This window comes from Symphalangus syndactylus, chromosome 17, assembly GCF_028878055.3.
Source record: "Symphalangus syndactylus isolate Jambi chromosome 17, NHGRI_mSymSyn1-v2.1_pri, whole genome shotgun sequence".
Classification (NCBI taxonomy): domain Eukaryota; kingdom Metazoa; phylum Chordata; class Mammalia; order Primates; family Hylobatidae; genus Symphalangus; species Symphalangus syndactylus.
The window spans coordinates 20,258,900-20,282,932 of NC_072439.2; the positions used below are offsets into that span (position 1 = coordinate 20,258,900).

Consider the following 24,033-nt stretch of genomic DNA (forward strand, 5'->3'; position numbering starts at 1 on the left):
TGCGCCTGCGTGTTGCCACTCAGGCGGGGCTCCGGGAGTTATCCACGCACACATCTGCGCCCTGTGGGCGGGGCTCAGGGCAAGGAGACGCGCCTGCGCAGTTCTCCGGGTCACTCCCGGGCTAAGCGTCGGAAAGTTCTGTAGAGAAATGCCGGCAACCTTTGGTGAGCGTTGGGCCCATGGAGTGAACTGGGCGGCGGGAGACCTTGACAGAGATGTCATTTAAAAGCTGAAGAGACGGAGCATTTCTGAGAGTACAGCTTTAGAGCCCGACACACTTGGAGTTACTCTCCTCTCCGGGCCTCTGTTTCACTGGTGTGAAATGAGCTTGAGTCACAGCCACCTCAAAGGTTGTTTAGGGGATTGGATGATATCACACATGCACAGCGCTTATATACTGTAGGCGCCCACTACAACCCACTTAGCAAGACAGAATCCTTCAGTTTGTTAAATTGCTTTCCTATTCTTCCTACTCTTCGTTTGATTTAATGACAGTCACTTACCAGGCGCCCCTGTGAGTTTAGCCCAGGACTATGCTTCCGTAGCTTACCATTGGCATCCATTTGTTTCACAAGTAGGGAAACTGAGGCCCAGAGAGGGGAAGGGATTTCTTAGGGGGGTTGTTTGTTTATTTGAGACGGAGTCTCGCTCTGTCGCCCAGACTGGAGTGCAGTGGCACGATCTTGGCTCACCGCAACCTCCGCCTCCCGGGTTCAACCGATTCTCCTGCCTCAGCCTCCCGAGTAGTTGGGATTACAGGTGCCCACCACCACGCCCGGCTAATGTTTGTATTTTTAGTAGAGACGGGGTTTTGCCATGTTGGTCAAGCTGTTCTCGAACTCCTGATCTCAGGTGATCCACCTGCCTCGGCCTCCCAAATTGCTGAGATTACAGGCCTGAACCACCGCGTCCAATCTTGTTTGTTTGTTTGAGACAGAGTTTTGCTCTTGTTGCCCAGACTGGAGTGCAATGGTGCGATCTCGGCTCACGGCAACCTCCACCTCCAGGGTTCAAGCGATTCTCCTGCGTCAGCCTCCCGAGTAGCGGGGATTACAGGCATGCGTCAGTCACCACGCCCGGCTAATTTTGTATTTTTAGTAGAGATGGGGTTTTTCCATGTTGGTCAGACTGGTCTCAAACTCCCGACCTCAGGTGATCCGCCCGCCTCGGCCTCCCAAAGTGCTGGGATTACAGGCGTGAGCCACCGCACCCGGTGTTTGTTTCTTGAGACAAAGTATCGCCCTGTGGCCCAGGCTGGAGTGCAGTGGCACTATCTCTGCTCACTGCTCCCTGGTTCAAGCGATTCTCTTGCCTCAGCCTCCCAAGTAGTTGGGATTTCAGGTGCGTGCCACCACGCCCGGCTAAGAACAGACAGGGTTTCACCATGTTGGCCAGGCTGGTCTCGAACTCCTGGTCTCGTGTGATACGCCCACCTCGGCCTCCCAAAGTGCTGGAATTACAGATGTGAGCTACCGCGCCCAGCGATTCTTTTGAATTCACTGCTACAACTCAGGCAGAGCCAGTACTGGGCCAGTGCTAGGCAGGACCCAGGTCTCCCGATTTCCAAGAGGAGTTAATTGCGGGGATGGGAACACGTCCAGGGAGGGGACTTGTCTCAAGCACATGCAGGCCCTGACCTTGAGTCACCTAAGTGGGGGGCGTGGCGACCGTCACACCCAAGGCCCCGCGGTAAGGGGACACGCATACACCGCAGCCTAGACTCCCTGACAGACCCTCTCTAGTTGCTGCAAGTTAGGGAGTGGGTATCTGGGCGACCCTGGAGGACAGAGATTGGAAGGGGTTACGGAGGGGCCGTTTTGGCTCTGGGTGGAGACGTCTGTGATGGGGGTCGTGATGGACGCCATCGAGATGTACACAGTCGGAATGGAGGGTTCTGTTGCCGCTTGGAAGGAGGTATCCGTTCTGAACGTGAGATGAGGGAATTCTGGTTTTGATCAGGGGAAGGAACTTACAGACTGCGGGGGTGGGGGGGGGCGGGATTTCCATTTGGGATCATGAGACAGCACAGTTGAGATGTAGATCCCTGGTTGTCACTAGAAGTGAGGGACAATCTAATGGAGGAGTGCCCAGGACCAAATCATATAAGGCCTGGGAGTTACTGGGAGACGGAAAAGTAGTGATTGTGTTACTTTGCCACGGGCAACTAGGGGCAGTGGTGACGTGGGCGTCTAGCTCGTGATCAGGAGGGGGCTGTAGTTTATCAGATGAGTAGTTACAACTACTCGTGACGTGGCGCTACATGGCCCCGGTGGCTTGAGTCACGGGCGGGAAGTAGAGACCTGGAACCGGGTACCAGATACAGCCCCAGCTGCGGCGTGCTCTCGCTCTGCGCAAGCGCAGCACTCACGAACCAAGTCGCTTCGGTTGGGGGCAGGTCTAGCAGCCCATGAAGGGCGGGGCTTGGAGGCCTCGTTCTGCGCATGCGCTTAAGGGGCGTGGCGGTCGCACCTGCGCGAGTTGGGGGAAGGAGGAGGGGCGAGGTGACGCAGGCGTAATAATAGAGAAGGTGCCAGAAAGATCCAAAACAAGTGGCTGCGGCCGTCGCCCAGGAGTCACCGGACGCCAGAATCTGGTGAGGATCCAGAGAGGCCTAATGGTGACTGGTGGCGGGTAGACAGAACCACCTGGGCTCTGGGGAGCGGGCGGGGCCGCCCTTGCAGGGCGAGGCGGGGGTCGGGTTCGGACGGTACCACCTGTGTGGAGCGAAGGGGCTGCTTGGGTCGCTGCTCTGTGTAGGGGGCAGAGGGTCACTTTCGGGCGGTACCACTTGCATAGAGCCGGGGGACTCATCAGACGGTACCACTGGACGGAGCAAAGGGGCTCGTCTGGGCAGTCCTACCCAGAGTCAGGGGCAGTCAGTCAGCAGGGAGCCCCGGGGTGGGCCCCGAGGCTTGTTTGGGCCGCATCGTTTGGTCAGGTCCGGAGGCGAGCTCCGAACGTAGCACGGTGGGGGGTGGGGGGCAGAAGCCGAGCGGGCTCCGGCGTCCCGACCTGTTCTTAGGGGACCTCGGGCGGGACCATTCCTTCCCGGGGGAGGGGGAGGCCGAGGCGGTTGTGGGTGCGGGAGCGGCCCCGCCCGGCGCGACTGGGCGGGGGAGACGCGCTGGCGGTGTGGGGTTCCGGCCTCCGCGTCGCTGACCACTGCCCCTTCCCCGCTGTGTGGGTTCTAGGCCGGGTTCTGAGCTTGTTCCGCCTCCCTCCCCCGGGAATGGCGCTATCCGGGTCGACCCCGGCCCCGTGCTGGGAGGAGGATGAGTGCCTGGACTACTACGGGATGCTGTCGCTTCACCGTATGTTCGAGGTGGTGGGCGGGCAACTGACCGAGTGCGAGTTGGAGCTCCTGGCCTTTCTGCTGGATGAAGCTCCTGGCGCCGCCGGAGGCTTAGCCCGGGCCCGCAGCGGCCTAGAGCTCCTGCTGGAGCTGGAGCGCCGCGGGCAGTGCGACGAGAGCAACCTGCGGCTGCTGGGGCAACTCCTGCGCGTGCTGGCCCGCCACGACCTGCTGCCGCACCTGGCGCGCAAGCGGCGCCGGCCAGGTACGGTTGAATGGGAGGGTGTCACACTTCCTGGGAGGAAAGGGCCTGGCTCCCGCTGGGCCTCCCTGGTGCCCTGATACGGACAGTGCCATATCAGGCAGCTTATGTCCCATTCTACCACTCTCTCTTCCCACAATATCAATGAGCAACATAAAAGGAAGAAAGCATGGCTTTGGGAATTTGGCCACATCAGTGATGATGATTTTGGCCACTGTTTACAGAGGGCTTGTTTCATGTCAGGCACAGCTGTCAGCCCTTCATATGAACTAGTGCCTTATAGTCTCCCAGTAATCCCACAAGGAAGTCCTGTTACTGTCTTCACTGTAACCGGGAAAATAACAAGTTCAGAGAAGTTAAGCAGTTTGCATGTATAATAACACTCATGTTTGCTGGGCCTGGGGGATACAGGATGATGGAGCTGACAAGGTGTTTGTTCCATGAAGTTTAAGTTTAGTGGGGCAATCAGATAATAAGACAGAGAACTTATTTTTAGATGCTGTTGTAGGAAGACTAAAAGTAATGGAATAGAGAGAGTCAGGAGAGCAGCAAGGTGAAGGGAGGCTTTGCCCTGAGGCTGCACTGCCAGCCATGCATAGACCCCAGGGGAGAAAATCCCAGGGAGCATCCAAGGCCTGAGGTGGGAATGAGTTTGGCATCATCAGAGGCCAGTGTGGCAGGAGCAGAGGGGACCCAAGCTAGGGAAGAGAGGGAGGTAGGAAGTTTTGTCATGAAGGGGCTTGCAGAGAACGTAGCTGGGAAGTGTGGGAGCCAGGATTCAAACCCAGCCAACTTGTCCCCAGAGTTGATGCCCTGAATCCTTGTGAAGGAAGTGCCCCTGGAGGATAGCAGTCTTGAGGTGAGAAGCTGGGAGGGGTTCAGGCTGCCAGTAGCCCTGTGCATGCATAGACCAAGCCTTTGTCTGGGTTACTAAAGCGGCAGTGGCTAGTTTGGGGAAGGGGGATTATGGCTTTCCCTGGCCCAGAGTAAGCCCACAGGATTTAGATAAGCAGGAGAAGGACAGCTCTAGGGAAGAGCTGACAGCATTTTTCGATATCTATGTCTGAAGATCACGCTCTAGGAGAGAAGGTTTTGGGGAGCCTGCACAGAGGCCTGCTTACTCCTTGGGGAGAGCTGGGGGCAGTTGATGCCAGGGCAAAGGGCCATTACAGGGACCCTTACCATGACTATCAACAGAATAACCTTGACAGTTTGAGCTGCCGTAGACGTGGGTTAGATTGCCCCAAGTCGTGATGAGTTCTCTCTCTTAGGAGGCATCTGAGCAACCTCTGCAGGAGGTGTTTGAGAATGAGTGGGTATTTGGGCTCTGACTTCTGGGGAACTTAGGCACCTCGTGGTGCAGGCATTCTTCCAGGGGTGGGAATTAGGGCCAGGAGGCTGAATACTTCTTCCCATTCTTCTCTTCCTCTAGTGTCTCCAGAACGCTATAGCTATGGCACCTCCAGCTCTTCAAAGAGGACAGAGGGTAGCTGCCGTCGCCGTCGGCAGTCAAGCAGTTCTGCAAATTCTCAGCAGGGTCAGTGGGAGACAGGTGAGCCCAGCTGGGTGGGTGTAATGGCAGCATCCCTCCTTTCCTTATGAACTGTGCCCATCAAGGAAGGGGCCTGAGGGGTTATTCTGTCTCATTTTCGCTGTGTGTGTGTGTAGATATGTATGTGTGTGTTTTCATTGCTACAGATACTCTGTTCTGAAGCAACATACGGAATTGTTGCACATAGTTTTGTGTTTCGTTTAAATGGTATTACATTGTGGGTATTACTCTGCACCTGGCTGTCTTTGCTAGATGTGTCTGAGATTTATTCATGCTGAGTGTCTCTAATTATTTTATTTTAATTGCCATGCTCCAGTTAACTTATTTATTCTCACCACCCCCAGTTTTTGTTTTTTTCTGTTTGGTTTTTTCAAGATAGGGGCTTGGTCTGTCACCCAGGCTGGAGTGCAGTGGCGAAATCATAGCTCTGTGCGGCCTTGAACTCCTGGGCTCAAGCTATCCTCCCACCTCAGCCTCTCAAGTAGCTAGAACTACAGGGGCATGCCACCATGCCTGGCTAATTTTTTCATCCTTTTTTTTCTTTGGAGACAGAGTCTCGCTGTGTCCCCCAGGTTGGAGTGCAGTGGCGCGATCTCAGCTCACTGCAAGCTCCGCCTCCTGGGTTCACGCCATTCTCCTGCCTCAGCCTCCCGAGTAGCTGGGACTACAGGCGCCTGCCAACACGCCCGGCTAATTTTTTGTATTTTTAGTAGAAATGGGGTTTCACCGTGTTAGCCAAGATGGTCTCGATCTCCTGACCTCGTGATCCACCCGTCTCGGCCTCCCAAAGTGCTGGGATTACAGGCGTGAGTCACCGCGCCCGGCCAATTTTTTCATCCTTCATAGAGATGAGGTCTCCCTCTTGTTGTCCAGGCTGGTCTTGAACTCCTAGCCTTAAGCAGTCCTCCCACCTCAGCGTCCCAAAGTGCTGGATTACAGACATGAGCCATCATGCCCAGCCACTTCTAGTTGTTGTTTTGAGGCAGAATCTCTGTCACTCAGGCTGGGGTGCAGTGGTGCAATCTCGGCTCACTGCAACCTCTGCCACCCAGATTCAAGCAGTTCTCCTGCCTCAGCCTCCCAAGTAGCTGGAACTACAGGCTCATTTTTTTTGTATTTTTAGTAGAGGTGAGGTTTCACCATGTTGCCCAAGCTGGTCTCGAACTCGTGGCCTCAAGAGATCCGCCCACCTGGGCCTCCCAAAGTGTTGGGATTACAGGTGTGAGCCACTGTGCCCTGGCCACCCCTCTTTTTTTTTTGTTATGTGAAATTTCAAACATAGAAGTTGAAAAATTAGTACAGTTAACATCTTCCACTTAGGTTCAGTAATTGTTAAGATTTTGCTACTTCTGCTTTATTTGTATACGTAATTCTGGATTTTTTATTGAACCCTTTGAAAGTAAATTACAGACATCAGGATGCTTTACCCCTAAATTAGGCATCCATGGAGAATGAGGATATTCTCCTGTACCACTTTAAGACTATTATACCTAAGAAAATAAACACGAATTCTCTGGTATTCTAATGGTCCATTTTCAAAAATCCCCAGATTGTGGGACCGTTCAGAATCTATTCATAGTTGAGTTGGTATGCATTCAGTTGTTATGTCTCCTTAGTCTCCTGCCATAGCACAGAAACTGCCCCTACACCGCATACCTTTTTCTTTTTCCTGTAACATTGATTTATTCACCCTAGCAGGCCGGTTGTTTTGTAGAATGTCCTGATTGTTTATCTGTCTGTTTTTTTCCTGATGGAGTCATTTAACTTGTCCCTCTTTCCCTTACATTTCTTGTTAAATGGGAATTGTGTCTGAGGCTTGGTTAGATTCAGTTTATACGTTTTTAGCAGGAATAATCCTTGGTTGCTGCCATCTAGTTCATATTGGAGTACATCCCCAGGCATGTACGGCCTGTCTTTTCCGATGTGGGAAAGTTTGGTCACTTGGTTAAGGGGATATCTGCCATGTTTGTCCATTGTGAAGGGACATTTAGTTCTCATGGTTAGTAAACAGTCTATGGGGTGATACTTTGGCATGTCCTGTTCCCTAATAGCCATTTACTTAGTGGGTTTCACATCTATGAGCTTTGCCTGAACCAGTTATCACATTGGTGTTTGCAAAATGGATTTTTCTAATTCTTTTTCTTTTTTCTTTCTCTTTCAAGAGGTATTCCCCCAATGCCCCTTTGAGTTTGAGTGTCACTATAGACCCATACACTATTTACTGACTTGTTACAGTCAGTCAGTCTTCCTGCGGTTTCAATTGGCTAGCCTCTTGTGTCTTCTTCATGTGTTTGTATCATTCTTTGTGTGCTTCCTGCTTTGTGGCACTGCAAGATGTCCTGGGCTCACTTTGAACTTTCCCTTCCGTACCCTAGAATCAGCTGTTTTTCAAGGAAGCTGTGCTATTTAGAGACCAAAACATGGGTGCTGAGTGTGTATATTGTTTCTAGGTTCTTTCAGTGAACAGTGTTAGAGACTTGACTTTTCGAAAAGTTTCTGTTAGTATTTTAAATTTAAGATTAACATCATAGCCATGTTTGGTGGCTCATGCCTGTAATCTTAGTGCTTTGTGTGGCTGCGGCAGGAGGATTGCCTGAGGCCAGGAGTTCGAGATCAGCCTGGGCAACATAGTGAGACCCTGTATCTAAAAAGATAAAAAACCTGGCCGGGTGCAGTGGCTCACACCTGTAGCCCCAGCAGTTTGGGAGGCTAAGGCGGGCGGACTGCTTCAGCCCAGGTGTTTGAGACCAGCCTGGGCAACATGGCAAAACCTTGTCTCTATAAAAAATACAAAATAAAAATTAGCCTGGCATGGTGATGCGCGCGTGTAGTCTCAGCTATTCAGGAGGCTGAGGTAGGAGGATTGCTTGAGTCGGGGAGGTGGAGGTTGCAGTGAGCTGAGATCACGCCACTGCACTCCAGTCTGGATGGCAGAGCAAGACCCTGTCTCAGAGAAAAAAAAAAAAAGAGCCGGGTGTGGTGGCATGCCACTGGACTCCAGCCTGGGCAACAGAACGAGACCCCGACTCTAAACAAAGAAAAACATTACAAAGACTTTTTTTTGAGATGGAGTCTCGCTCTGTCACCCAGGCTGGAGTACAGTGGCGCCATGTCAGCTCACTGCAACCTCTGCCTCCCAGGTTCAAGCGAACCTCCTGCCTCAGCCTCCCGAGTAGCCGGGACTACAGGCAGACACCACCATACCCAGCTAATTTTTGTATTTTTAGTAGGGACGCGGTTTCACCATGTTGGCCAGGCTAGTCTCCAACTCCTGACCTCAGGTGACCTGCTTGCCTCAGCCTCCCAAAGTGCTGGGATTATAGGTGTGAGCCACTGCTTCCAGCCTGACTTTTTAATTTTTTATTTATTATTATTATTTTTGAGAAAGAGTTTCACTTTTGTTGCCCAGGCTGGAGTGCAATGGCACAATCTCAGCTCACCGCAACCTCCGCCTCCCGGGTTCAAACGATTCTCCTGCCTCAGCCTCCTGAGTAGCTGGGATTACAGGCATGTGCCACCACGCCCGACTAATTTTGTATTTTTAGTGGAGACAGGGTTTCTCCATGTTGGTCAGGCTGGTCTCGAACTCCCGCCTTTGGGTGATCCGCCTGCCTCGGCCCCCCAAAGTGCTGGGATTACAGGTGTGAGCCACCGCGCCCAGTCCAGCCAGACTTTTTTATACTGAAAGTCTTTCCTCTTAATAACATTGAGATGTGGATTTGTTTGATTTATTTTACAATAGTAATTAAATAGCATCAAAATAACAAAGTCAGTATGACTGCTGATTGTATCTAGTGAATGAAACATAGATTTTATTTGTGTTTCTTGTTCTCTGAGCATATCCCATTGAAGATTTTACAGTCAGAATGTTCTTCAAGTTACCTGAATAATTCTTTCATCTGAGTATTCATGTTACCAATTATGTATACAATCCCCTCCCTCCCTCCTTCCCTCCCTCCCTTCCTTCCTTCCTTCCTTTTCTTCTCCCTTCTCCCTTCTCCCTTCGAGGGTCTAGCTCTGTTTCCCAGGCTGGAGTCCAGTGGTGCAAACACTGCTTTCTGCAGCCTAGATCTCCTGGGCTCAAGCAGTCTTCCCACCTCAGCCTCCCAAGTAGCTGGGACTACAGGCACGTGCCACCACACCCAGCTGATTTTTTTTTTTTTTTTTTTTTTTTTAATAGAGACGGGTTTTTCCATGTTGCCTGGATTCTAGGTTGGTCTTGAACTCCTGGGCTGTAGGCTGGGATTACACACATGAACCACAACATCCGACCAGGTTCATTTTCTTCTGTTTGTGTTTAATTTTTTTTTTTTTTTTTGAGACAGGGTCTCACACTGTCACCCAGGCTGGAGTGCAGTGGCATAATCTCGGCTCACTGCAGCCTACAGCTCCTGGGTTCAAGCGATTCTCCTGCCTCAGCTTCCCCAGTAGCTGGGATTACAGGTAGGCACCACCTCGCCCAGCTGATTTTTGTATTTTTAGTAGAGATGGGGTTTCACCATGTTGGTCAAACTGGTCTCGAACTCCTGATCTCAAGTGATCCACCCATCTCGGCCTTCCAAAAGTGCTGGGATTGTAGGCGGGAGCCACCCCGTGCCTGGCCTATTTGTGTTAATTTTATGGTTTATTTCTTTTTAACTTTTTAAATGTGTAAGTCAGTTACATGAGTCAAAAGTCAAAACTAAAGTGTGGGGCCGGGCTTGGTGACTCAGTGACCATAATGCCAGTACTTTGCGACGCTGAGGTGGGTGGATCACTTGAGGTCAGGAGTTCGAGACCAGCCTGGCCAACATGGTGAAACCCATCTCTACTTAAAATACAAAAAATTATGCTGGGCGCGGTGGCTCACGCTTGTAATCCCAGCACTTTGGGAGGCCGAGGCGGGCGGATCACGAGGTCAGGAGATCGAGACCACGGTGAAACCCCGTCTCTACTAAAAATACAAAAAAATTAGCCGGGCGTAGTGGCGGGCGCCTGTAGTCCCAGCTACTCGGAGAGGCTGAGGCAGGAGAATGGCGTGAACCTGGGAGGCGGAGCTTGCAGTGAGCCAAGATCGCGCCACTGCACTCCAGCCTGGGCGACAGAGTGAGACTCCGTCTCAAAAAAAAAAAAAAAAAAAAAAATTAGCCGGTTGTCATGGCAGGCACCTGTAATCCCAGCTACTTGGGAACTTCAGGCAAGAGAATTGCTTGAACCCGGGAGAGTCAAGCCAAGATTGCGCCACTGCACTCCAGCCTGGGCAACAAGAGCGAAACTCGGTCTCAAAAAAAAAAAAAAAAAAGTATGAAAAGTGTTTTTAGACATGTCATTTCTACTGTTGGGCGCCCCTCACCCCCAATTCATTCATTTCTAGTCTGTGCTTCTAGTGTTTCATTTTGCAAATATATATAATCTTAATTTCCCTCTTTATGCAAAGTACAGCACACTGTAGACACTTATTTTGTATCTTGCTTTATTTCCTTCAACAGTCTATCCTGGAGATCTCCCTGTATTCCTGTTTCTTCTTGCCAGATATGTTGTTCTCAGGTTTTCATCATGATAAACAATGCCCTGGTGGCAGTTGTCGTGTTTGTCTCCTGGTGTAAGTGTGCAGGGATTTCTCTAGGGTCACATCACACCTGGAGTGGGCCTGCTGCAGCGTGGTGGGGTGTACTCATCTGCCCTTCTAGATGATGCTAGATGGTACTCTTCATCCTTTAGACACGGTCACTGAAGAAGGGAGGCAGAGTGGCTCACTCAGGGGCTCAGCACCGAGAACACCTTGAGTTCTTTTCCAGTCATACACCTGGGCACTCTAGCTGTCATCCTGGTCCTCAACTTGCCCCATTGTTTTCTCCTCAGGCTCTCCACCAACCAAGCGGCAGCGGCGGAGTCGGGGCCGGCCCAGTGGTGGTGCCAGACGGCGGCGGAGAGGGGCCCCAGCCGCACCCCAGCAGCAGCCAGAGCCCGCCAGACCTTCCTCCGAAGGCAAAGTGACCTGTGGTAGGTGTCTGTAGGCCTTGGCAATACATGTAGAGTGCCCCAGGCGGGCTGCAGAGGGTGGGAGAAATGAGCATTTTTCTGGGGGATGTGACACACTTGGCAGATGGGTGTCAGCTCTCGGTCACCACAGTGGAATTCTTGTCCTTTCTCTTGCCATCTTGCCTGTCTATATCCGGTCCATCGTTGAAGGATCAGATCTTGTGCCACCTCCTTCAGGAAGCCTTTCCTGACAGCCCCCTACCCTAGTTTCATTTGTGTATTCAGCAAACATCTGCCGGGGTTTACTTACTCAGACATTTCTTGTGCAGTGGCAGCATATCACGGTAAAAAAACAACGATCCTGGATCAGGCTGCCTGATTTACATCATGGTCTTGGCACTTAAATAAGTTGTCCGACCTCAGGCCAGTAATTGAACCTCTCTTCCTCAGTTTCTTTTTTTGTCTTTTCTTTTTTTTTTTAGAGACGCCATCTCCCTCTGTCTCCTAGGCTGGAGTGCAGCGGTGTGATCTTGGCTTACTGCAACCTCCGCCTCCCAGGTTCAAGCAGTTCTCTTGCCTCAGCCTCCCAGGTAGCTGGGATTACTGGCACTCACTGCCACGCCCAGCTAATTTTTGTATTTTTAGTTAGTAGAGATGGGTTTCACCATGTTGGCCAGGCTGGTCTTGACTCCTGACCTCAAGTGATCCACCCGCCTCAGCCTTCCAAAGTTTTGGAATTACAGGCGTGAGCCACCGCACCCAGCCATCCACCTCAGTTTCCACATCTGTAAAGTGAGGCTGATAATCGCCTCCCTCTTTGGATTGTTGTGAGAAAACAAATTTACCCACAGTATGCCTGGAGCAGTACCCAACCCGGCACACGCTGTACGAGGGTTTATTGTTCTCACTGTTGCTGTGCAGTGTGCCTGGGGCAGGAGTGCTGCAGCGAGGTTCCCTGCTCTTGTGGAGCTGACCTAGTCAGGTGACCAGTGAAACTGAAGATCATTTTAGATAATGATAAGTGCCACCAAGAGAGGGTGGGAGCAGGTGGAGGAGCCAGGCTGGGGCCGGAGCAGCTGGGCCTGGCGGGCCACGGCAGGGATGAAAGTTTGGATTTTATTCCATGCGCCAGGCACTGTCAATGGGTTTTGAGCAGGAGGGTGACGTGATGTGATACCTCTTCAAAGAACTCTAACTCCATCTGGAAAATCAGTTAAGAAGCAAGGTAGGCCGGGCGCGGTGGCTCACGCTTGTAATCCCAGCACTTTGGGAGGCCGAGGCGGGCGGATCACGAGGTCAGGAGATCGAGACCACGGTGAAACTCCGTCTCTACTAAAAATACAAAAAATTAGCTAGGTATGGTGGCGGACGCCTGTAGTCCCAGCTACTCGGAGAGGCTGAGGCAGGAGAATGGCGTGAACCCGGGAGGAGGAGCTTGCAGTGAGCCAAGATCGTGCCACTGCACTCCAGCCTGGGTGACAGAGCCAGACTCCGTCTCAAAAAAAAAAAAAAAGAAGCAAGGTAGGGTTTTCAAAGTGTTTAGGATGCACTGGGCTTCTAGTAGGTGCTCTGCTAGGCGTGTGTTAAGTAGATTAAATTAATCGCTTGAAGAGGCTGTGAGGTCTGTGGAGAGGGACTGGGCAGAGGTCTGGCCTGGGGGTCGTGTTGGAGAGGGTGGGGAGAAGTGACCTAGGAAATAAGGGCACTGGCCATAGGGCTGACTGTAGACATGGTGGGTTGGGTGGGTTGGGGGCTCTGCTATGAGACTACTTTGACCTTGCCCTTGAGAAATTCCAGTTGGTCCTGTGGCGAGGACACAGCCATGAGCACCCCCTCAACTGTAGTACTCCTTTCTGTAGTTGGGCAAGCTTGGGAAACACAGAAGGGATCAAATATGGTCTTCGAGCTCTCAGGCTGCAGGGAAGACAGATGAGGGAAGTGGCAGCCAGGCTGGTGTGACAGGTGGCATGGGTATTGTGAGTGCAGGGGCTCTGGGGTGTGCAGGGAGTCTCCTGGCCAGCCCCAGTTTCCTTGTGGAGGTGCCATGTCTAGAACAAGCTCAAGGAAGCTGGAAGAGGAGCTGGGAAGGGTGATCCTGGCAGAGTGACTCATGTGTGCAGTGTCCCCAGTTGGATGTGGTCAGGGCCGAGTCTGTCTGGAGCAGAGGCTTTGTAGGTGGGAGCAGGGAGAGATGAGGCAGGCAGGGGGCCTTGAAGGTTTGGATTTTATTTCAGGGGGTGGTGGGTGGGAGAGCCATGGAAGGGTTTGTTAATTCCTTCATCCAGTTTTTATTAGTGAGCATCATCTCTATGCCAAGCACTGTTCCAGGCACGGAGGGCACAGAATTGGACGAGGTGAAGAAAGTCCTGAGCCTCCAGGAGTTTACTTTATAGTGGGCAAGACAGATAACTCGAAAATAAGCCAGCGTAGCAGATGGCATCAGCTAGTGACAAGTGCCCTAATGAAACGTGAGGCCGGGGGTGGTGCTGAGCCCCTGCAAAGGGCTGAGGCTGCTGAGAGAGGAGAGGAGGCACCTGGGGGGAGCGGAAGGGTTCAGTGGAGGAGGCCAGTGTGGAAGCTGGAGGTCAGAAGACCAAGTTGGAGCTGGTGAGATGCTGGCGTGTCCCATCTTCCAGGAGACCTTGGCCTGGGGGTGCTTCCTTCTGCCGTCTGCAGAGCTTTCTCTAGCCCACAAAGCACACACACCTGCCCCCTCCTGGTGCCCATGATGGCCCTCCAGGGAGTGGGTATCATGCCCGCTTTGTAGATGAGGCAGCAGATACCTGTGCTGGGTGCTGTCGGAAGGAACAGACCTAGAGAGCCAGCCCTGGGTCCTCAGGCAGCTATGTGAGCTTGCGGGGCAGGGTTTGAGGGGGTGGTTGCCTAGTGGTGACTCCCCCTCGAATCAGCCAGTAATTCCCAGAGCCACCAGGCTGGCTGGGCAGGTGAGGGAGTCATTGCCTCAAGGAAGACAGGAACAGGCCAAGGGAGGCTTCAGGTCTCTTTCCTGAGGCAAGGAGGTTGTTAACCAGGGCTTGGCTAGGTCTTGATGGGAGATGGGTGAGCAGGTCTGACTGCTGACTCACCAGGCAGGGTGGGGCTGGAGTGAGGCTCTCCCCATCTGGGCTCCTGTTTTTCCCTCTGAAAAATGGGATGGCTTACTTTTAGAGAGGCCGAATGTCAGAGGTGGAAGGAGGCCTGATTGAAGAAGAGGCCTGCTATTCTTGACCCCTCCTCACCTGTGATACCTGTGACCCCCAGCCAGCTTCCCTCCATTGAGGGATAGAACTAGACAAACTCCCGACTGCCTGAGACAGTGAGGAAGGGCACCTTGGTAGTCCTAGGCTTGGACACAGGACATCTGAGCAACCATGTGCCTCTCAGGGTCTGTGGTGGGCACTACTCACTTGGCCCTGAATTCTCAAGACAGCCATTGAGGTGGGATGACATCTTGCAAAGAAAGGCATGCCCAGGGAAAGGCGGTCACTAGTCTGAGTGGCAGGGGGCAGAGCGCGGCTGAAACTTGGGTTTGTTTATTTCATATGTATTTATAGGGTATTTACTATATGCTAGGTCAGCAGGGATGGGAGACCCTGCCCTCACTGAGCTTGTGTTGTGGCGGGAGAAAGCCAAGAGAGAGATTTCAGATGTCGGGGGAAGGGTATTCCCGATGGAGAGGACAGCGGGAGCACAGGTCCAAGTGGGATGTGCCAGTGCTCAAGGGCAGCGTGGAGGATGGCAAGGAAACTGGCAGGAATGGAGGAGTAGGGTGGAGACCCCTAGGAAGTGAGAGCAGGAGAGGGAACCAGGGCAGATCCTGCAGGGCCTGGGCTTTGCTTTTTTTTTTTAATTGTGGAAAGCAGTTGAGGGATTTGAATGACAGGATCAGCTTTGCTTCCCCCCTGCAATTTTTTTTTTTTTTTTTTTTTTTTTTTTTAAATTATGAGACGGTCTCCATCGCCCAGGCTGGAGCACAGTGGCGCAGTCTCAGCTCACTACAGCCTCCGCTTCCCAGGTCAAGTGATTCTCCAGCCTCAGCCTCCTGAGTAGCTGGAACTACAAGCGTGACCCAGCATGCCTGGCTAATTTCTGTGTGTTTTTTTAGAGGCAGGGTCTTGCCCTGTTGCCCAGGCTAGTCTCGAACTCCTGAGCTCAAAGCAATTCACGTGCCTTGGCCTCCCAAAGTGCTGGGATTACAGGCATGAGCCACCGCCTGGCCCCTGCGATTTTTTCTATAGAAAATATACCAAAGTGGATGGACTAGCTTCAGCCATTGTCAACTCATGGCTGATCTCATCTTAGGATAATTAGGAATTTTGGAGTCAATTCTGTTTGCCCTATGATCTCATCTGTAGATGTTTCACTGTGAATCTTGAAAAGAGGTTTTTTTTTTTTTTTTTGAGATGGAGTTTTGCTGTTGTTGCCCAGGCTGGAGTGCAATGATGCGATCTCAGCTCACCGCAACCTCTGCCTCCCAGGTTGAAGCGATTCTCCTGCCTCAGCCTCCCGAGTAGCTAGGATTACAGGCATGTGCTACCACACCCGGCTAATTTTGTATTTTTAGTAGATAGGGTTTCTCCGTGTTGGTCAGGCTGGTCTCGAACTCCTGACCTCAGGTGATCCACCCACCTGGGCCTCCCAAAGTGTTGGGATTACAGGTGTGAGCCACTGTGGCTGGCCAAAGATAAAAATAGGGTTTCACACCAAAAAAGATTAGTAACTCCTTACTATCAAGTATCTGATTAGTGCTCAGATTTTCAGTTGTCTCATAAATGTAGGTTCTCTGAAGTCTCTCCTTTCCCCTACCATCTCTCTTTCTCTGCCTTGCTTTGTATTTTTCTAAAGCAGTTGTCCTGTAGCATTTCCCGAAGACTGGATTTTGCTGACTGTATCCTGCAGTAGGGTTGATTCAGTTTCTTCTACCCTGTCTTTTGTATTTCCTGAAGATGGATAGTGGGGTCTGGAGAGGCTTGATCAGATTCTGGTTTGATGTTTTGTTTTCCTCAGTCCCACTTCTGAGGGTGTGTTGTGCCTCTCCATCAGGAAGCAGGTGATGGCTGCTTATCCCTCTCTGGAGTTGGAGGCAGCTTCTCCTCATTGCCTCAATTCAGTAGGAGTTGAACTCAGTAGGAGTTGAAAAACTTTCCATTTGACATGATGATGCTGGCTTTGTTGTGGAGAAGAGACGAGGGAGGCAAGCCAAGATGCTGGGAGGGTTCCCACCATTGTCCAGAGGGGGCTGGTGCTGGTCCTGGTGTGGTGGCGGGGCAGGGGTGGGGTCTCTCCACTAAAGCACATTGGCTGCCTCTCTCCAGCAAGGCTGGAAGCATCTCCCAGTATTGTGGGAGCACAGGTCCTCTTTTTCCCCAGCCCATCTGTGTTAGTTCATTTTTGTGTTGCTATAAAGAAATACCTGAGACTGTGTAATTTGTAAAGAAAAGAGATTTACTTGGCTCACGGTTCTGCAGGCTGTACAAGAAGCATGGTGCCAGCATCTGCTTCTGTTGAGGACCACTGGAAGCTTCCACTCATGGTGGAAGGCCAAGGGGAGCAGGCTTGTCACATGGTGAGAGGTGGGGGGTGGGGGAGCTGCCACACTGTTAACCAGCTCTCACGGGAAATATCAGAGCAAGAACTCACTCATCACCAAGGGATTCATGAGGGACCCAGCCCCATGATCCAACACCTTCCACGAGGTCCCACCTACAATGTTGGAGTCACATTTCAACATGAGATTTGAAGAGAACACACATCCAAACCTTATCACCACCCAGCTAGGAACTCTTAGAGGGAAGACTTTTTTTTTTTTTGAGACGGAGTCTCGCTCTGTCACCCAGGCTGGAGTGCAGTGGCGCAATCTCGGCTCACTGCGAGCTCCGCCTTCCGGGTTCACGCCATTCTCCTGCCTCAGCCTCTCCGAGTAGCTGGGACTACAGGCGCCCGCCACCACGCCCGGCTAATTTTTTGTATTTTTAGTAGAGACGGGGTTTCACCGTGGTCTCGATCTCCTGACCTCGTGATCCGCCTGCCTCAGCCTCCCAAAGTGCTGGGATTACAAGCGTCAGCCACCGCGCCCGGCAGAGGGAAGACTTGAGTGAGGTTCATCTCTGGGCTCCCAGGCGCACCCAGCCCAGGGCCCTGGTCCCCCACTGAGAAGCCCATTTCACTTGATGTCCTATTTGCCCCAGAAGAGAGACTGGTGAGGTGGGGATGGGGGACAAGAGGGTGCTGGGCCCACCTGAGTGCAGGAAGCAGGAGCAGCTCTTCTCTCTGGGAAGGCATGGCACCTGCCCCCTGCCCTCCCAGGGACAGGGCACTTTTCCCCACAGCTGCCAAAATGGAAAAGATGCAGCCAGCTCCCGGTCCAGCGCACATGATGCTGGGTGCTCTTCCCGCCTACCACCTCAGGGCCACACTGGACAGTTCCTCCACTTCTCTCTATGTCTACTGCTCCCATCGCGGACAGCCACTTGTGACCCTTCCCCCGCCTGCTGCCCTGGCCCTGTTTCTACCCACCTGCCACTTCACAGCACAGCTGGAGTCGCCCCTAAGTCGGCAGGTCCTGCCTCCTGTCCCCTCTGCATGCCTGGCCTTCCTGGCCTCCCCTCTTTCATTTCATTGAGCGTTGAATTCTCACAGTAGCCCCACGTGGGCAGGTGTTAGGGGGAGCCTTGTTTTACACAGGAGGCCACCGAGGTGCAGAGAGGTGTGGTCACTTCCAGACGCCCTAGAATCTTGAGTCTGCTGGCGATTGGGATTGAGATCAGCCTCCCTGACCTGGCTGCCCGTTCTCCCTTAGTGCCCTTCTCCCCTCCACATTCCTGCCACACCGGCCCCTCAGCCTGTGCAGGCCTGAAGTTCATTTTCTCTCTGGACTTCCATGAATGCTCATCTCTCCTGAGAATGCCATTCTTTTTTTCTCTCCTGTTTTTCTTTCTAAACCTACTTGTCCTCCTTCACGTTTACTTCAGATGTCATTTCCTAGAGAGATTCTCTCTAATCCTTTCAATCTAAACTATAACTCGCCCTAATTTTCTCTGCTGGCCCTCAGGGTGTCTTTTAGTTGTGTATTTGATGTGTATGGTTCTGTGTGAGGTAGCAAACAGGATAGAGGTAGTTAAGAGCTCGGACGCTGGAGCCATACACTTGAGGTAAAATTCCAGCTCTGCCATTTCCTGTCTGGTGGCCTTAGGCAGGTGACTCAACCTGTGTGCCTCAATTTCCCCATCTGCAGAAAAGGGATAATAACAGCATCACCTCATAAGGTTGTGGGGACAATCAAAGGGGTCAGCAGATGTGAAGTATGTAGTACCGTGCCAGCCCATAGTAAAAGCTATATGCAGGTGTCACCTGTTGTGATTATTTTGGGGAGGGGTAAAGCATGTGATTGGGTGCTAAGGGTAGAGCAGAGGCTCGGAGAAACCTCGCCTTCTCCTGTTGCCTGGTGGCACCTCCCTGTCTTTTCCCTGTGCACCATGATCATGTTTTCCAGCTCAGAGGTGGGAGTGTGGCCTGCTGAAGGATTTGCTCGTCTGTAAATGAGGCTGGTGAAAGTGCTCTGAGGATTAGGTGGGCTGAGAGAGGAAAGCCCTTGAGTAGAGCCTGGCTTGCGAGGAGTGCTTCCTAACTGTGGGTTACATGTCTCCCCATCCCACTTGTGGCAAGGCCCTCGTGTCACCCTAGCATGCCTGGCATTCATAAAATATCTGTTGAATAAGAGATTGAATGGGGGCACGGAGATCTGCTCTGGCCTTGTCCCTGTCCTCTGTCCACTCTGACATGGTGGGGGCTCTGGGTAGATTGAGAATTTACACCAGAGGTCCATGCTGGGGAGAAGGACGAGCTGAGAGAGGATTCAACTGGGTGGGATGTGGGGGTCCCATGAGCTGAGCCTTGGCAAGTGTTCTGGATGGAGGAGGTGGACAGGTCATTTTGTAAGTAAGGCTGTTGTTGGGAACATTTTCTTGTGACTGGAGTGCAGGGTATGGGGGGACATGGCATGGATTGGAGGAGTCCAGGGAGGAGGTTGGCTTAGGGACCCATGAGAGAGAGGTGAAGGCCTGGGTGAGGGCCATGGTGGGGTAGGGAGTTGGATGTCGAAATTACAGTTCCTGTTTCTGGGAGCCTTCTTTGTCGTAGGGCTGTGAGCAAGCATTTTATGAGTTGCCTCATTTAATCCTTGTGACTTCAATGTGCACCAGGGACCTCTTGTTTGTTTGTGTTTCAGATGGGGAAACAGGCTCAGAGAGGTAAGGTCACATGCCCAAGGCCCCACAGCTTAGAGAGTGGCAGAGCTGGGACTCACCTCAAGGTCTGTTGGACTCTGCCACCTGGCCCTGCCTCTGTGGCCAACCACTCCTGGGTGGCCTGGAACAGGTGCTGCTCCTCCCAGCCCCCTGCTCTCCCACCCACATTGATTGAGGTCATGGCCAGTTGCTTACTGGAGTCAAGGATGCAGTCAAGGATCTAGTCCTCTGGATAGAGATAGCTGGGCCTGAATGCTGTGGGAGGGCCTGGGGGCTGAGGTTGGGCAGGCTTCCCTGGGCGTTGAGTGGAGAGGATGGGGTTCCCCTAGAGCCAGAAAGAGGAAGGGTTTGGGGTGGGAGGAGGAAGTGGGCAGGGCTGCGAAGTTGTCTTGGAGAGCAGGGGCCCTGCATTCTCCTTTCTGCTCTGTGGCTGACATGGTCTATGAAAGTTGAAGGGAGCCACAGCATGAGACATTCCCTCCCAGAGCCTTGTTTCCTCATCTGTCAAGTGGGCTGAAGGTGGCCCCTGCCCCACAGGGCTGATTCTACTGCATCCCCAAGGGTCAGGCAATTGGCCTATCAGAGGGTTAGTGGCCATTCTTGGAGCACCCCTTGGACACTGTGCAGTGCTAGCTTGTTCCTTTCTATCCATTGCTGTCTTTTTAATCCTCTTAATGGCTCCTCAGTAGGAATTGTCCCCTTGTTTAGGCAGGAACCCATGCTCAGAGAGGTTGTGACTTGTCACAGGTCACACTGCTGAAGGCTCCTGTGTGGGAATCCACTTCATTGATTGAGGAGCCTACTCTCAGGGACATAGGAGGTTAAATGACCTCTGTCAGGCACTGCCATTGTCTGGCCGTGTGACCTTAGGTGAGTCACTTCACTTCTCTTGGCCTCCATTTATTCATCTGTAAGTTGGGGGTAATAATAGGACCTGTCCCACAGGGTCATTTATAGGTTAAATGAGTTTCTGTGATTCAAGCACTTGATGTAGCGCCCGGCAGATAGTCGGCACTCTGTAAGTGTTGGCTTCTGCTATTTCTGGCTCACAGCTCATCCTCAGGACAGCCTCACTGGGTGTGTAGAGAGAGCGGGTACTGTCACTAGCCCAAGTGATGGGTAGGAATTCAGAAATCCTGGAAGAGAGGTGGTATGCGAAGTTCATGATTACAGGATAGCCTCAGAAGTCCAGTGTCGTGTCCCCTTTACACAGCTGCCACCTCATTTGGGCAGATGTGGGGAGAGTTGTGACAGAAACCAACTCAAACTGGCATCAGCAAAAAGGGGAGTTGAGTGTAGCTGAAAATCCAGCTACGATTGTGGGCTCATGTGATGACCTCAGGAATCTTCTCTCCGGGGCTGGCCCTGTGTAGGCTTCCTTCTCTCCTCTTGGCACAGTGGCCCCCAGCAGCTCTGGGCTTCCAACCCATCATCTTAGCAGCTCTGTGGCAAGAGAGTACCTGACTCCCAGTAGAGCCAGCACAGGTCCAGCGGCAAGCCTCCCGGGCCTGGTCAGGACCCTGCGCCTCCGCAGTGCTAGCTCAGGTGGATGGGAGGGATGGGGATGTGGTTGGCACCATGTGAATCTCATTGTTTGGGGGCAGGGTATGAGGCTGGTTGCCTAAAGGCAAGTCCATTAGTTCATGCATTAGTTCTTCACAAATACTTATTGAGCACCTACTATGTGTTTTTGTTACACAAGTGAACAAAACACAAAAACCCTTCCTTCCTGTCATCTGTCACTCCACACTGAGTGTAGAGACAGATGATGAGCAGATAGTAACTGACAGAGGAGGTTAGAAGGTGATAAGTGCCTTGGACAAAAATGGAGCAGGGTGTGGGACCTGGCGTGCTGCAGAGAGGGCTGGGTGGGTGGTTACAGTTGTAAATAGGTTGGCCTAGGTGGGCCTTGTTGGCAAGGTGGCTTTTGAGCAAAGACCTGCAGGAAGAGAGGGAGCAAGTGTGCAGATCCAGGGAAAGAGCACCCCTGGCGGGGGAGAGGCTTGTTGGAGCAGTGAGGAGGTGGTGGGGCTGGAGAAGAGGAGGATGTACTTGGTCAGGGAACCCCACAGAGTCGGGGAGGCTGTGTCAGGACTAGGGTGTGGCTACCGGAAGGGGGTGGAGGGAGAAGGCTGGAGGGAGGAAGGGTGACGTTCCCCATAAGCAGTGTGTCTAGTGTTGGCCCCCTCCCTGACAAATCCCTCCTTCCCCTGCAGACATCCGGCTCCGGGTTCGAGCAGAGTACTGTGAGCATGGGCCAGCCTTGGAGCAGGGCGTGGCATCCCGGCGGCCCCAGGCGCTGGCGCGGCAGCTGGACGTGTTTGGGCAGGCCACCGCAGTGCTGCGCTCAAGGGACCTGGGCTCCGTGGTTTGTGACATCAAGTTCTCAGAGCTCTCCTATCTGGACGCCTTCTGGGGCGATTACCTGAGTGGCGCCCTGCTGCAGGCCCTGCGGGGCGTGTTCCTGACTGAGGCCCTGCGAGAGGCTGTGGGCCGGGAGGCCGTTCGCCTGCTGGTCAGTGTGGATGAGGCTGACTATGAGGCTGGCCGGCGCCGCCTATTGCTGATGGAGGAGGAAGGGGGGCGGCGCCCGACAGAGGCCTCCTGATCCAGGACTGGCAGGATTGATCCCACCTCCGAGTCTCCGGGCCACCTTCTCCTGGGAGGACGACCATCTCTACCCCTAGAGGACTGTCACTAGCATCTTTGAGGACTGCGACAGGACCAGGACAGCAGGCCCCTTGACAGCCCCTCCCACAGGATGTGGGCTCTGAGGCCTAAACCATTTCCAGCTGTTTCCTTCCCAAACTCCTCCTACCCCCAGGTGTGCTCACTTAGCCTCTGGAGGCGGGGGCTGGGCCTGTATCTCAGAAGGGAGGGGCACAGCCACACACTCACCAAAGGCCCCCCTGCGCGTTGTATCTCTGATCTTGGGCTATCTGCACTCTCACAGGTGCACCCACTCGCTCATGCTCGCACTGCCCCTGCTGAGATCTTCCCTGGGCCTCTGCCCTGGCCTGCTTCCCAGCACACACTTCTTTGGCCTAAGGGCTTCTCTCTCAGGACCTCTAATTTGACCACACCCAACCTGGGCTTCAGTCACACACCAGTGGGCACTGGAGCTGGGGTGCACATGGGGCCTGCTCACCTTGCCCACACATCTCCAGCCAGCCAGGGCCCTGCCCAGCTTCAATTTACAGACCTGACTCTCCTCACCTTCCCCCTGCTGCCCAGAGCTGAACATAGACTTGCACTTGGACTCTCACCTGGGGTGTCACATGGGAGTGTGGCAGCATCAGACCAAGGCCTACTATTGCACATGGGGCCAAAACCAATAAACAGCCGCCTTCTTAGAAAGGGAATGCAAAGGCTTCGGGGGTGATGGAAAAGACCTTTTACAAATGATACCAATTAAACTGCCCTGGAAAGGGCATAGGTGGGCATCGGCCTCTCTAGGACTCTTTATTTATTATTTAATTTAAATTTTTAGAGTTGAGAGTCTTGCTATGTTGTCCAGGCCAGCCTCAAATTCCTGGGCTCAAGCGATCCTCCTGCCTCAGCCTCCCAAGTAGCTGGTACTACAGGTGCCCATCACCATGCCCAGCTTTTGGACCTCAGTGGGCTGGGAGAAGGAGTGTTCTTGGCCCAGTGTCAGGGGCTGGAGCATGGGCAGGATGCTGGACCATATGCCAGCTGATAAACACATGCTTGTCTTCCCCTCTGGGCGTCAGTCTTGTCCTCTGTCAAAGGAAGAAATAGAATACTGCTTCAGAGTCAGAAACTCTTCCAACCATGTTCACACGTGCTTTGCTCCTGTATGTCCTTCGGGACCCCAGGATTTTTTTTTTTTTTGAGGCGGAGTCTCGCTCTTTTGCCCAGGCTGGAGTGCAGTGGTGTGATCTCAGCTCACTGCAAGCTGTGCCTCCCAGGTTCACGCCATTCTCCTGCCTCAGCCTCCCGAGTAGCTGGGACTACAGGCGCCCGCCACCACGCCCGGCTAATTTTTTGTATTTTTAGTAGAGACGGGGTTTCACCGTGTTAGCCAGGATGGTCTTGATCTCCTGACCTCGTGATCCGCCCGCCTCAGCCTCCCAAAGTGCTGGGATTATAGGTGTGAGCTACTGCCCCTGGCCACTCCCAGGATTTTTAATTTGTTCAGTGAGGTGGGCCAGCTACACCCAAGGCTGATGGAGCGCCTAAGCTTTGGAAATTGAAGAGATAGGCAGCCAGGGGTTCTCTGCCTGGAATTTGTCTCCAAGTGGCTCCCCACTGGTCACATCTTCTGGACATTCACATTCTCTTCACCTGGGTCTCTGTTCTTTCTGAGGCCAAACACTTCCTCCTGCTGTTCTGTGGCTCCAGCTGAGGTTGTGGCCTTCTGCCCTTCCCCCACCCCTCATGTAAGGGCTCAGGAACTCAAGTTTCTCTTACTCAATACTCAGGGTTTTCCTTCCTCAGGGGTGGGGAGTTGGGGGTAGGGTGGCTGGGATTTCCAAGGCTGCCTTTCTTGCAGGGAGGGTTGCCCATGCCCACACCTTGTAGGCTGTCCTGGAACTTTGACCCGTCTTGATGTGCAGGAGGGGAGTGGCAAAGTCTAGTTGTGAGTCCTATCCAGGAGCCAAGGCCTGGTCGAGCCAGCTGCTGTGTGATCCCAGGTTCTGCTTTGACCCTCTCTGGGAGGAAGCTGAGTTCCACTGGACACCTACTCAAGATCTATTTA

At 52.8% G+C, this 24,033-nt stretch overlaps 1 protein-coding gene across 4 annotated transcripts; it reads left to right on the forward strand.

Annotated features, from left to right (window-relative positions):
* Positions 1 to 82: 82 nt before the first annotated feature.
* DEDD2 (death effector domain containing 2) lies at positions 83 to 22,756 on the forward strand. Of its 4 annotated transcripts, none has more exons than XM_063621060.1 (5): positions 83 to 164; positions 3,192 to 3,557; positions 4,987 to 5,106; positions 10,948 to 11,088; positions 21,530 to 22,756. In XM_063621060.1, the coding sequence occupies exons 1-5, from the start codon at positions 149 to 151 to the stop codon at positions 21,919 to 21,921; spliced, it is 1,035 nt and encodes a 344-aa protein (XP_063477130.1). In that variant the 5' UTR covers positions 83 to 148; the 3' UTR covers positions 21,922 to 22,756. The 4 variants fall into 4 exon arrangements, with proteins under 4 accessions (XP_063477130.1, XP_063477131.1, XP_055106350.2 ...); XM_063621061.1 differs by having other exon boundaries at positions 106 to 164; positions 4,987 to 5,091; XM_055250375.2 differs by lacking the exon at positions 83 to 164 and adding an exon at positions 2,469 to 2,593.
* The last annotated feature ends 1,277 nt before the right edge of the window (positions 22,757 to 24,033 follow it).